General features: G+C 43.4%; 1 protein-coding gene across 1 annotated transcript in view; it reads left to right on the forward strand.

Annotated features, from left to right (window-relative positions):
- Positions 1-12,202, forward strand: part of LOC308297950 (phospholipid-transporting ATPase ABCA1-like) — a gene marked incomplete at its 5' end in the record, with an annotated part of 237,041 nt that overhangs the window by 127,402 nt on the left and 97,437 nt on the right. Inside the window, 2 exon segments of the mRNA XM_080741514.1 lie at positions 3,819-3,893; positions 8,303-8,472. Of these exon segments, the coding sequence (XP_080597640.1) occupies positions 3,819-3,893; positions 8,303-8,472 (245 nt within the window).

Consider the following 12,202-nt stretch of genomic DNA (forward strand, 5'->3'; position numbering starts at 1 on the left):
AGAACCACTGGTCTACACCAAATCTCTAGACCGAAAATAGACGATCTGTAAATCTGCAATTTTTGCCAAATGTTCACCCCAGAATAGGGACACTAGGATCCTCTCTCTTGAAGATGAAGTATGGTAGACTTCGGCAGAGGATGGGGTGTTCATGAATAGGTAATGAGTTGGAAAAGAGGGTATGTTATTTAATGCAAATACTCCTGTCAGCGGGCAATAGGGGGTTGCTATGTACCTCCCTTTTTTTTTGCAATCTTGAAACAAGAGGAAGGTTTCATGCTGCGTTAACACATAATGTGTAAACACAGCTGAGTTGTGCAAAAAAAGACCAGATTGAATGGACCGCGGGGCGAAAATATATTTATTTAAAAAGAAAAAAAAAGAAGAATACATTGCTAGAAGTTTCCAGCTGTCTGGCTGGGTAATGCTAACGGACCTGTGTGTCTGACGAGGCATGGCTACTGAGAGCCGGGCTGACTGACGAGAGAAGAGAGAAGTCGAATGATCTATGCAGCTCAGTGTCCTCAGCTAACTCTCTCCTGACACACACACTCTCTCACACACACTCACACACACACACACACACACACACACACACACACACACACACACACACACACACACACACACACAGCACTATCTCAGTGTCACACATGCCTTTCCCACACACACACACAGACACACACACACACACACACACACACACACACACACATACTGTAACATAGCCTCAGGATGTCCATCTCAATTTTTCACTTCCCTTTTCTATCTGCCGAGGTACAGCCTCCCATGCCGACTGTCACCCACACTCCTCGCTGCCTTACCTGTCTTCTCTACCTTCCAAACTCTTGCAATCCACCCCCTCTCCCCCCCACATCCACTGTGGTCTTAAGATCAAGCTAGCCAACCGACAGGAGAAGCTATTTGCATTTATATCATCCATCTGATGCACTCTGTGCACTTATATGGCTGAGCTGAGCTGCATGGAATCAACACGACACTTTGGAAATCACATGCCTGTCATCTCGGGGGCCCGCGTCCCCACGGCCTATTTCACATGAAACACGAACTGAGTGGATTCATAATGCAATCACACGCAGGCTCCCCTCTCCGCAGGCCTCGCCGCCTCTACTGCACCAAATATTATGGACAATCCTGAATAACATAAAGTATATGAAGAGGCTATTTCTGTTCTGTTGTTTAATTCTCCATCAGGTTGCAAAGATTGTATCTATGATCATGTAATGTGATTGATAAAGATGTTTTAATTGAATCGCTGACCGGGTCATACCAAAGACTATTGGTGTCGTCCCCCCCCTCCACAAACCAATGGTACCCAATGCCTCTTTGCTTGGCACTCAGCATCAAGAGTTGGACTGCTGTGACATACAGTAGTACAGTTATAGTAGCTTTGTTTCCAGGGAATGTGCTTGTACAACAAGCCCATCAAGCCGCCTCACGCTATAGAAACAGACAATAGGATCTTAACCTATACACATGGCTTAGCAAGGCTACTTTATAAAACATTTTCTATTTTGTTACATTTTTATTTACTGTACATGGTGGAAAATCACAACAAGTTTTCTAAACGCGCAATTACGTGTAAAGTAGGTCAAGAAACTATTCTTACATACTGTAGACCTAACAATTCCTCCAGGGGCAAGGACAAAGATGCATAGCAACAGCAATAACAATATATACTGTATAATGTTTGCAACTATGATCCTCAATCCATAGCTGGGGATTCGCAATCGCGATCCATGGAAGCCTGCAAGGCGAGAATTCAGAGAAAGCTCGAAAGTTTCAGGGAAGATGTCAAGTTACTAAATGCATTGATGGCACATGAATGTGTAGTGTACAGATAGAGGGAGAGGAGCTCACTGAGCCATGGGAAGTCCCCCGGCAGTCTACGCCTATTGCAGCATAACTAAATGCTTGTCCCATGGCACGCCTGAGCCAGCTCTAACTATAAGCTTTAACAAGAAGGAAGGTTTTAAGGCAGAGAGTGTCTGCCTGCTGGACCAAAACTGGTAGAAGGTTCCACAGGAGAGGAGCCTGGTAGTTGAAGGCTCTAGCTCCCATTCTACTTTTGGAGATGTACTGTAAGCCTGCATACTGGGAGTGCAGTGTTCTAGCGCAGTGGTTCTCAACTTGTGGGTCGGGACCCCCACAGAATTATTTTGGGGGGGTCCCCAGATGATTAACTTAATGTGCAACTCAACAGTAAACAAGCCAACTGAAAGTTTAAGTGTATAGAGGGTATCTGCACATTTCTAAAGTGATAATTTAAGGACTTTTTAATACCTCTAAAATGACAAATTAAACATTGGCCAAATTGCCAAATATTAAAGGCAGAAATTGTGAAAATAGCCGATCTACATGCTCACAACGCCTCGCGTTGCGAGGCGTTGTGAGCATGTAGATCGGCTATTTTCACATTAGAACCGTGTTATACAAAATGTAACTCTTAGTGCTGGTCCGGGTGAGGGGTCCCCAGTTAAAATATGATTATTTTGGGAGTCGCGGCCTGAAAAGGTTCAGAACCACTGTTCTAGTGGGGTTATAATGCACAACCAACTCTTTAAGATATGATGGTGTCTGACCATTAAAAACGTCTTGCCTGCTGGTCGACTTTCAGAACGACTTCCTCACTAGGAGACTCTCTGCCGATCGCACTTTTAAGTCGATCTGCAATTTTTTGGCAAATTATTGGATATTTTTTGCTGAATAAATGGTCTTTCCTACTTTATACGATGGTATCGAGTGACTGTGTAAACTAAGGATTGGTTTGTGACGTCACCGCTAGCTCAGGCCTATGCTAGCCGTTGGTTTCAATACACACTACAATACATAACGCTGCGTCATTACGTTGGATTTTGACCCGGTTTGAAGTGTCTGTGGCGTGGATACATGTCCCAGCCGATGGGCCATCATAATATTTACATCATCAAGTGCGCACGTGGCGCACACTGTCCCACGCTAATGGTTAGCTCCAGGCCAATGTTAACAGACGCAGTAGGCCAACTATGGCCACGTGATCACTCCATCCTTGAAAAGCATAGATATATGTTGAAAAGCTTATCGTTCCCGCGCTCTAGTGGTATATTAAATCCAACACAGCCTCTAGCCATTCAAAGCCACGTAATGTTGAACTGAAAAATTAATGATATTCCTGGCAGTATTAGCGCACATCCATATTTTAAGTTCGCAGGGAATGGGTTAAGGGCTTTGTAGGTGAGCCGGAGATATTTTAGATATCTTTATTTTATTTTACAGGGAGTCAGAGCTCAGAGGTTAATGCAGGATGAATATCATCTATTTTCCTAGTTATTGCCAATACATGTGCAGCAGCATTCTGGACCAGCTGGAGAGTCTTTAGAGACTTAAATTACCTCTCATAGAGCAATATTGCAGACATTAATGTCATTTTACCACTGCTTGTATTACTTTGTAACGGTACACTGCCTGTGAAATGTTGTCGGGGGGTGTTGCTGCTTTTTCTCATCTTCGTTAACTTTTCATCCTGTTGTGTTCTCTTGAAAATAGCGATCAGAAATGTCATGAATAAAGAGAGAGGCGGAGAAAAGAGTGCTATTGAACAATTTAAACAGACAAAATAACAAGTGACACTTTCTTTTTTTTTCAGAGTCCATCACGAAATAAGTGTCTGGACGAGCCACATACGTAGCTCTGTGGAAGACTTATCTCTTATCTCTGCTTTATGTTTTGCATTTCAAAAAGCATTTGTGGGTTCTCGAGTGTATCCAATTAAGTCTCTAACTCTGCCTCTTTCCTGTTGTTTTTCCTGTCTTCATTAGGATAACCTGACAGATCAGATTCTCCAGAATGTTGAGACTCTACTGACGCAGCTGGGAACCAGACATAATGTAAAGGTATGAAGTAATTCATGGTCATCATACGCCCTTTTACTGAACTCGTCATTTAGACCAGGGGTCTTCAACGTTTTCACGCCAAGGACCCCTTAGCTGAGAGAGAGATGAAGCAGGGACCCCCTCTACATATTGTATAAATGTGTGATGCAGATTTTCATCGATTTCATAGATTCATAGACTTGTTTGACAGTCATCAGTCTACGTATGTTGGATTCGTGTTTTTAGTTAACTTGACCTTTCACTGTACTTGGTCTGCTCTTTTTTAACTCTACACCAAACCTATTTGCCAAAAATAGCTGATCTACAAACTCTCTGCGAGGCGTTGAGAGCTTGTAGATCTGCTATTTTTGTCTAAAGTTCTCCTAAGAATAGGCATGCGAGGGTTCAAGTTGTTAAAAGAATGATCCTATCACAAAGACTTGTAGTAACTCTGAGGACCCCCTAGGGGTCCTGGACCCCCTGTTGAAGATCCCTGATTTAGAACTGAAATGATCGTGACCAAGTGGGATGTCAGACACCGTCTTTAACCTTTATGTAAAGGGGTTGCTGAGAGATGCTTTTCACAGCGTGGCGGAATGCCAAACCGTTTGTCTGTCCAATCAAAAGTAGACCAATTACAGCTCTCGCTGCTGCTGCATGCACGACGTCAAGAAACAGAACCATGTCGTTCAGCCTCAAAAAGCTGCATCAAAATTGAGCAAAACCAGTAAATGCAGACATTAAAGGATTAGTTCACCCCAAAATGACTTTTTTTCCCCTATTGATTATTCACGCATGGAGACTTCAGTTATATTTCGGTATTTGACGCTTTCCTAAGACAATAATTTGATAACAATACATTTACCCCCATTGATTCCGGACGGGGACCCAAATGCATTTGTGTCCCCATCCGGAGGGTAAATTTACAAAAATATAGTTTTTGTCTTAGGAATGCGACAAATACCAAAAAATATTATTGAACTCAAGTCTCCATGGCGTGAGTAATCAATAGGAAAAAAAAGTAATTTTGGGGGTGAACTAAGTAAGTATTGTACTTATTGTAGGTGAAGTATTTAATGATCACTTTTTTCCATTTGGCCAAAGGCTGTCACCACTGTCACCACTGTCACCACACTAGTTGACATGCCTACAACAAGTGGCCAATTTGTCAAAGCGGGGACAATACAATGTCCTCCCAATTCTCCAGCTTCACCACTGAGCAACACTGCATCGTGAATCGTGTACCTTTGTTCACCAAATGCACACAGGGACAGGGACACGCTGATACACTTACACATACATTAGAAGTACTACACAATCTGGAGAAGCCAGAAATGGTCTTGGTCTCTGTTACTAACATTCTCTAAAACAGTGGTTCTCAACCTGTGGGTGGGGACCTCCAGGGTGGTCCCCACATGATTTGTATTTATTTATTTGGGGGGGGTCTCCAGATGACATTGAAGTGACAATTTAAGGGCTTTTAAGACTTTTTAATACAAAAATAAAAAAGACAATTTTGCATCAAAACAAAAGTAATCAACACACTAAACTATTAAAACTGGTCAAACATTGGTCAAATGGTCAAATAATATGAGAAAGAGGCAAACATTTTAAAATAGACGATCTACAAGCTCACAAGGTTGTAGATCACAGACTGAAAAAGTTGAGACCCATGCTCTAAACCAGCGGTTCTGAAACTTTTTTCATGTCAAGGCCGATGTACATGGGGTTAAAGTGGTTAAACTCATTTTGCACAGGGGACCCCTCCTCAAGGACCCCTAAGGGTCCCTGAACCCCACTTTGAGAACCACTGCTCTTAAACTTTGGTTCAGTGCCTCTTGACTGCTTCACGGAGGGTTTCTTTTGGGTTTGTAACAATCACAGTAAATGGAGACCTGGCTCACCTGGTAAATCCAGATACAAATCCCCCCTCACCCTATTCTGCACATTTCCCATTGCCGCTAAAGTGGTTTAACCTGTACTCTTGCCAACTTAACTTTGTATCTGCTAAAGTGGTTTTTACCTGTATTATTGCCAACTTTAAAATGTTGTTTTTATTTTTCTCTTTTTTTATTACGTCCAGTATTAGCATCGTTATTATGTTGGTTTTTATATTGTTTTGTTGTTAGCACAGTCTTTGCCGCTCAAGTAAAATACAAATAAAATCCTCTTGATCTTTGAATCTCCAGTACCCAAAGACATACTGTACGGTAGGCCTACAGTATATGACAATCAGCATATGTAGCAGAGTGATTCACTGCCTCAGCCTGATGGCCTCAGTCTAGCGTAGTATCACCACCAGTCCATAGGGTGTCAGTATTCAAAATCAATAGCTATAGGCCTACTTATAGGCATTGTTAGTTTGAGCAATCAGGCCATACATTTCCATGTACTTCATGAATTTATTAAGTCACATCTGATGGTACTGTATGCACCTTTCTACTGTCTTAACTCTCATTGTTTAGTATAACTTATTCAAGGGCCAATTAGAATATAAAGCTAAAAGTTTTGGGTGAAATTTCTGTTGAACATAACATATGTTTGCTAAATCCACGTGTGAGAAGTCACTCTCGATATGCTTTAAATTGAAACCGAAGCGCATCTATTGATTTAAACAGCAGTGTTAGGGTTGTCTCTGTGAATGCAGGTGGGATACAAGTGAGATATGGATGGATTTTTGGGAGGAAAGTGTTGAGGTTCTGTGTGAGGATGTGTATCATGCTTCTTGACGTGCGTTCTGCTCTGTACTGCGTTACTTATCAGGGATATAATGACTAATAACCAGTTATTAGTTTGAATTATCATTAACCTGAAAGGCAGGCATCCACTTGAACGCATCCATAATTAAAGTTACAGTTAATTAAACTGATTCTGAAACCTTATTGTTCCCTGTGATTGTAAGTTGCACGGCGGAAATGTTAACTCAACGGGGCGTAGCGTCTCATCCGCCCACCCCCTTCCCGCCTACCTCCATGCCACCAACACCCACTCAGCATGTTCCTTTGTACACTTTCCCCTTGAATAAACCAAATGTTGATTTAGCAGCAGGCACCAATGGAAAATAATGGGCGAGGGAGATTTATTTTTGCAAGGATTGAGTAAAAGAACAACAATGCGGAGTGGAATGGTGTTGCGCCATCACAAGAGCAATTTGCGTGCGAGCGAGCGAGTGCGTGTGTGTGAGGGAGAGGCAGATGAAGGATGAGGGAGAAAGGTGTGTGTGTGTGCACACACTCTCTATATCTTCCTCTGTGATTCAGTGCTATGTTTCACTGGCAGTCGAGGGGAGCCTCCATTCCAACACCATCCATTCCTAATTAGTGCTGCACTATCAGCAGGGGGCCGGTCTCATTTCTCCTCTCTACCTTCCTCTGTCTGTCTCTTCTCTATCATTCTTATTGTCCACCGCAGAAGCCACAGACATTGGGAGTTACTTACTTTAAACCAAAAGGAGACCCAAAAAATTGGCCACGTTTTGTTTTCACTTTGTCTCGGCAGATAGAGCCACTATCCATGGCTTTGGCCATTATATTGACCAAGAACATGGAGCATTTTGTCGTTACTGGCTTTTTTTCGATTTTGTGTTTGTTTACATTTTCTCCAAAGTCTACTACGTTACTGAATTTGCCTGCATAATTGAGTCAGTTTTGTCTAGACATCATTGCACATCAATAAGTCACGGATGCTTGTGTTCAATTAATATTTTCTCCAGGGATACTTTTATGCTAGACTTGTCAGATTAGTCTACACTTTGAAAAGCAGTAAAACAAATAACCACACAAATAGTGTGTTGGATTACCTATCTCAAGCTTATTTTAAGCCACAGCATGTTGATTTTTGTACTTAAGTGAACAGTATCCAATGGCTCGCTTCAAAATCAAACAAACTATGAATATGAGGATTTGGAAAGTGTTCAGCAGTAATGTCAAGCATTCTGTGAGTCATAGTCACTGGGCTAACCACTGGTATGGTCCTTTAATGTCAGAACTATTTGTTCTGGGCAGGCCATAATAGGCGAACATCCCAACGAAAATTGGCACACATTCGGCAAAAATGGCAGATCTATAATCTCATAATGCACTGCAACACGATTTCAACAAAGTGTATGGGGTTTAAGTGGTTAATTACCTCAAATCCCATTTTGTGCACTGTAAATGGACAATAACAACGGTGAGACAAATGGGGACCAACTAAGAATTGTGTACAGAAATAATTTGGCTGCACTTTTGCAATAAACTACAAAAAGCACACGGTTTTGCTGCAGACACGAAACAAAACCAGCAGCGTTTCGGTAGGTACAGCCACTTCTCTCACGGCCGTGAGTCACAAATGCAGCTTGTTATTTTTAACAGGCAAGTTGTGGGAGTTGGGAGGAGAGGAGGATGCTCAGTGGTGATTAGTAATGCTCCCCCCCGTCCTCGTCTCCTCAGGTGTGGTTCTACAACCAGGCGTGGCACGGGGTGGTGTCCTTCCTCAGCGTGGCCAACAACGCCATCCTGAGGGCCAACCTGCCGGCGGGCCGGGACCCCCGCCTGTACGGTCTGTCCGCCTCCAGCCATCCTCTCAACCTCACCAAGGAGCAGCTCTCCTACGCAGCCTTGTGAGTATGAGCCTCCATAAACCAGTGGTTCTCAACCTGTGGGTCGGGACCCCCAGGAATTATTTTGGGGGGGTCCCCAGATGATGAACTTGATGTGCAACATTGTTTTCTCTCTCAACAGTAAACAAACCGACGTACGTATAGATAGAGGGTATCTGCACATTTTTAAAGTGACAATTTAAACATTGGCCAAATTGTCAAATATTAGAGGCAGAAATTGTGAAAATAGCCGATCTACATGCTCACAACGGCTCGCGTCGCGAGGCGTTGTGAGCATGTAGATCTGCTATTTTCACAATAGAACCATGTTATACAAAATGGAATGCCTCAACTCTTAGTGCTCGTCAGGGTGGGGGGGTCCCCAGTTAAACTATGATTATTTTGGGGGTCGCGGCCTGAAAAGGTTGAGAACCACTGCCATAAATGGTGCATTTATATAAATTAGTCCTTACCCGTCGTTACCCGTTAGAACATATGTGCTCCCGCTCACATTGTGTGTCTGGTTGTGTGGTACTCGTGTGGTCGTCTATTTACTTGCGCCAGCAGAGCGAGCAAGTACTACTTTGGGTGGCGTCTTATTCCAGCCGACAGTACAAAGGCAGGGCCTTTAGCCAAAGAGGGAGCACCGTTCTTGGTGACGTCGCCACCAACAATAGGACCTGATATAAATAACAGGGCGCAAGTTGACACCTCGACAGAGTGCCAACTTGCCCCCCCCACATACACCGAAAGTACTTGCGTGATCTGCTAGCGCACAAGTAGGCCATATATGGCCACAAGGGGCAAGTTGACACCTCGACAGAGTGCAGTCTATTTATATTCTGGATAGACAGACGAATAATAGTTATATATAGATGGTAAATGGTGCATTTATATAGCGCCTTTATCCAAGGCGCTTTACAGAGATTGCGCATTACATTCACCCATTCACTCATACACATTCATACATCTGATGGCGGGGGAAACCATGCACCAACACCAACCTGCACATCGGGGAGCAACTAGGGGTTCAGAGTCTTGCTCAAGGACACTTCGACACTAATTCTGGGCAAAGCCCGGGATCGAACTGGGAACCTCATGGTTCCCATCTGGCTGATATACCAGCCACTCTACCCCTGAGCCACTGCTGCCCCCTCATCCATGTTTGGGGGGGGGGGGGGGGGGGGGGGGGTTGTGAAGGGAAAGGAAAGGAAGTGACTGATGACAACCTGGGACTGGGAGGGGGAGAGAGAGAGAGAGAGAGAAACATGTGGGAGGAGACAAATGCCTAAGTAAGGGAGAACGGGATGCATACAAGAAACACAATAGAGTGCAGGACAGTTCGATGAGGGATTCATGGGAGTGGGCGCACACATGTGCCGGCCCATGGGAGCCTCGTGTTGGGGTATACTGTGTTTTCTTTCTAATGTTGCTGCAGCCCAGGGCTCGCTTTGGTAGCGACTCCCCCATGAGAGTGGGAGATTAATGAAGTGCTAAGCCACAACTTATACGGGGCTGGTACCATATGGATATATACAGTATCGCCTGTCTTTGGAGTGTTGTTTTATTTCCCAGACTATACGACAAGTTGCTCGAAAGTGAAGCTCCCCCGACTTCATCATCTGGGGCGGGGGAGGAGAAGGGTACTCCATGGGCTCTCTGTTTGGGATGATTATTATACATGCTCGGAGACAAACATCATCATATCTTGTCATTTAATTATGCTGTTATGCCTTTTTTTCTGTGCTTCAAGTCAAGCAGCAGCGTGGATAGTCTGAACTCAAACTGGGCTGCAGTCGCTGCATTGTAAATCGTCCTTGTCGGGTGGAAACCTTGTATCTCCAAGTTTCAAATGTGTACGTTCTTTCGCAAAGTAAAGCCCTGCTTCATCAGACAAGGCCGTCACGCAAAAGTAGTGAAAACAGCAGATCTACAAGCACACAACGCCTCGCACCACGAGGCGTTGTGTGCTTGTAGATCGGCTGTTTTCACTAGTCTAAATCATTTTTTAAATGATAAATGCAAAACAAACGGTTTTGGACATACAGAATGAATGAATGAATGAATGAATGAATGAAATATTTATTTCCGTGTCATGCCAAAATTTGGCCCATCCCATATGGGATTATATGACACATTAAATATCAAAGTTAACTGACATCAACAGTCCTTCCAGTGTTTACATTACACCATTGTTATAAATTAACAAAACCATAAACATGAGAACAATACATAATGAACAAATAAAATAATCTCAAATAAACAATGCAGTTTACATGTATATGGTCCTCCTCCTCATTGACCAAGCTTTATCCAGAAACGAAGCAAAAGAAAAAGTATCACATTGAAACAGTCGTCTCAGCTTCTCTGAGTCATCACACCACACAAATTCATAATTTGGATCTACCTTATTAAAGAGTCTCTGCCTAATAGAATTATAGAATGGGCAATAGAAAACAAAATGCATTTCATTTTCAATTTCATTAAGATCACACAAACCACATAACCGATCCTCCTCAGCTGTGCCTACATATCTACCCGTCTCGATATGAAGACCAAGTATACCAGCCCTAATTTGGGCACATAGGGATCGTTTCTTTTTTGAAAGGTTATACAGTACATAGTTTTCTGGACCATAGACATGTTTTATCTCACAATATGTGCGGAGCTTTGGTTTACACCATATATCTAGTGCCCATTTGTCTTTTACGTTTTGAAAAATAATTTCTTTTATCACAATACTCTGTATGTTTTCTTTATTATAATAATGGTCTTCATACCCAGCTCTCAACAGAATATCATACATGTCCATAGCCCATGCACCCTTAATCGAGATGTCCCACTCAAAAATCTTCCTTATAATTCTATTAGAGTTAAGACCCAATATTCTATTCCACAGACGTACCATGTGCATACTCCACCGTACCTCATTGGGTTCCCATCCCATATCCCCCATGATAGCTAGGGTTGGTGTAAACTTGTGTACTCCCAAGAAGTACCGCATTGCTCTATTATGTACAGCCTCACTTTTAGGGTATTGCTTAAATCCCCACACATACAAGGTTTTCTCTCGACACACGACGATATCCAATACTGAACAAACACACACACTTCTACGTGGGCGGGAGACGTTCCCACTTATTTTTCACATTTGAATTAAGGTGAGCTTTAGGGCTGTTTTCATTTCTTTATCTTTTTTTTCTATGAATTTCTATTGGACTGCTCGTAGAAAATCAGTCCTCACACAGAACCATTCTCATACAAACAGTACAACGCTCACAATGTGCCATGCTACATTAAACCCACAGTACTCTACTGTATATCAACACTTTGTAATGGGATAAACCCCAATATTTTACTTTCTCGTGGATATGCCCCACGCAACTTCAAACCCTACATGGAGCAAATCAACGGCAACCGTTAATTACGCGGCGGAAGCGGTTCCGTCGGCCCCCATTGCGTCAGCGCAAAAGCCCCGCTCAGCTATTTATGTAGTGATCAGGCGCTGCCGACAGGCGTGTGAGTTAGAGAGCGACGCTGCGGCAGTAGGGTTAGCAGATAATTACGATGCCCTCGTTGCTGTAGATCCAGGGCCCAGACGCTTCTCACCATCCCCCCCCCCCCCCCCCCCCCTATCTCTCTGTGCGGATTGCGGCGCCTACAATTTATTAACCGCGATATCCGGATAAGCCTGGGCTCCTCCTGCGTCCCCGTTGAAGCAGCAGCGTGTACGTGTCTCCTGGAGAACGGA

The sequence above is a fragment of the Nannobrachium achirus genome, assembly GCF_963921795.1.
Source record: "Nannobrachium achirus genome assembly, chromosome: 14".
NCBI classification, from domain to species: domain Eukaryota; kingdom Metazoa; phylum Chordata; class Actinopteri; order Myctophiformes; family Myctophidae; genus Nannobrachium; species Nannobrachium achirus.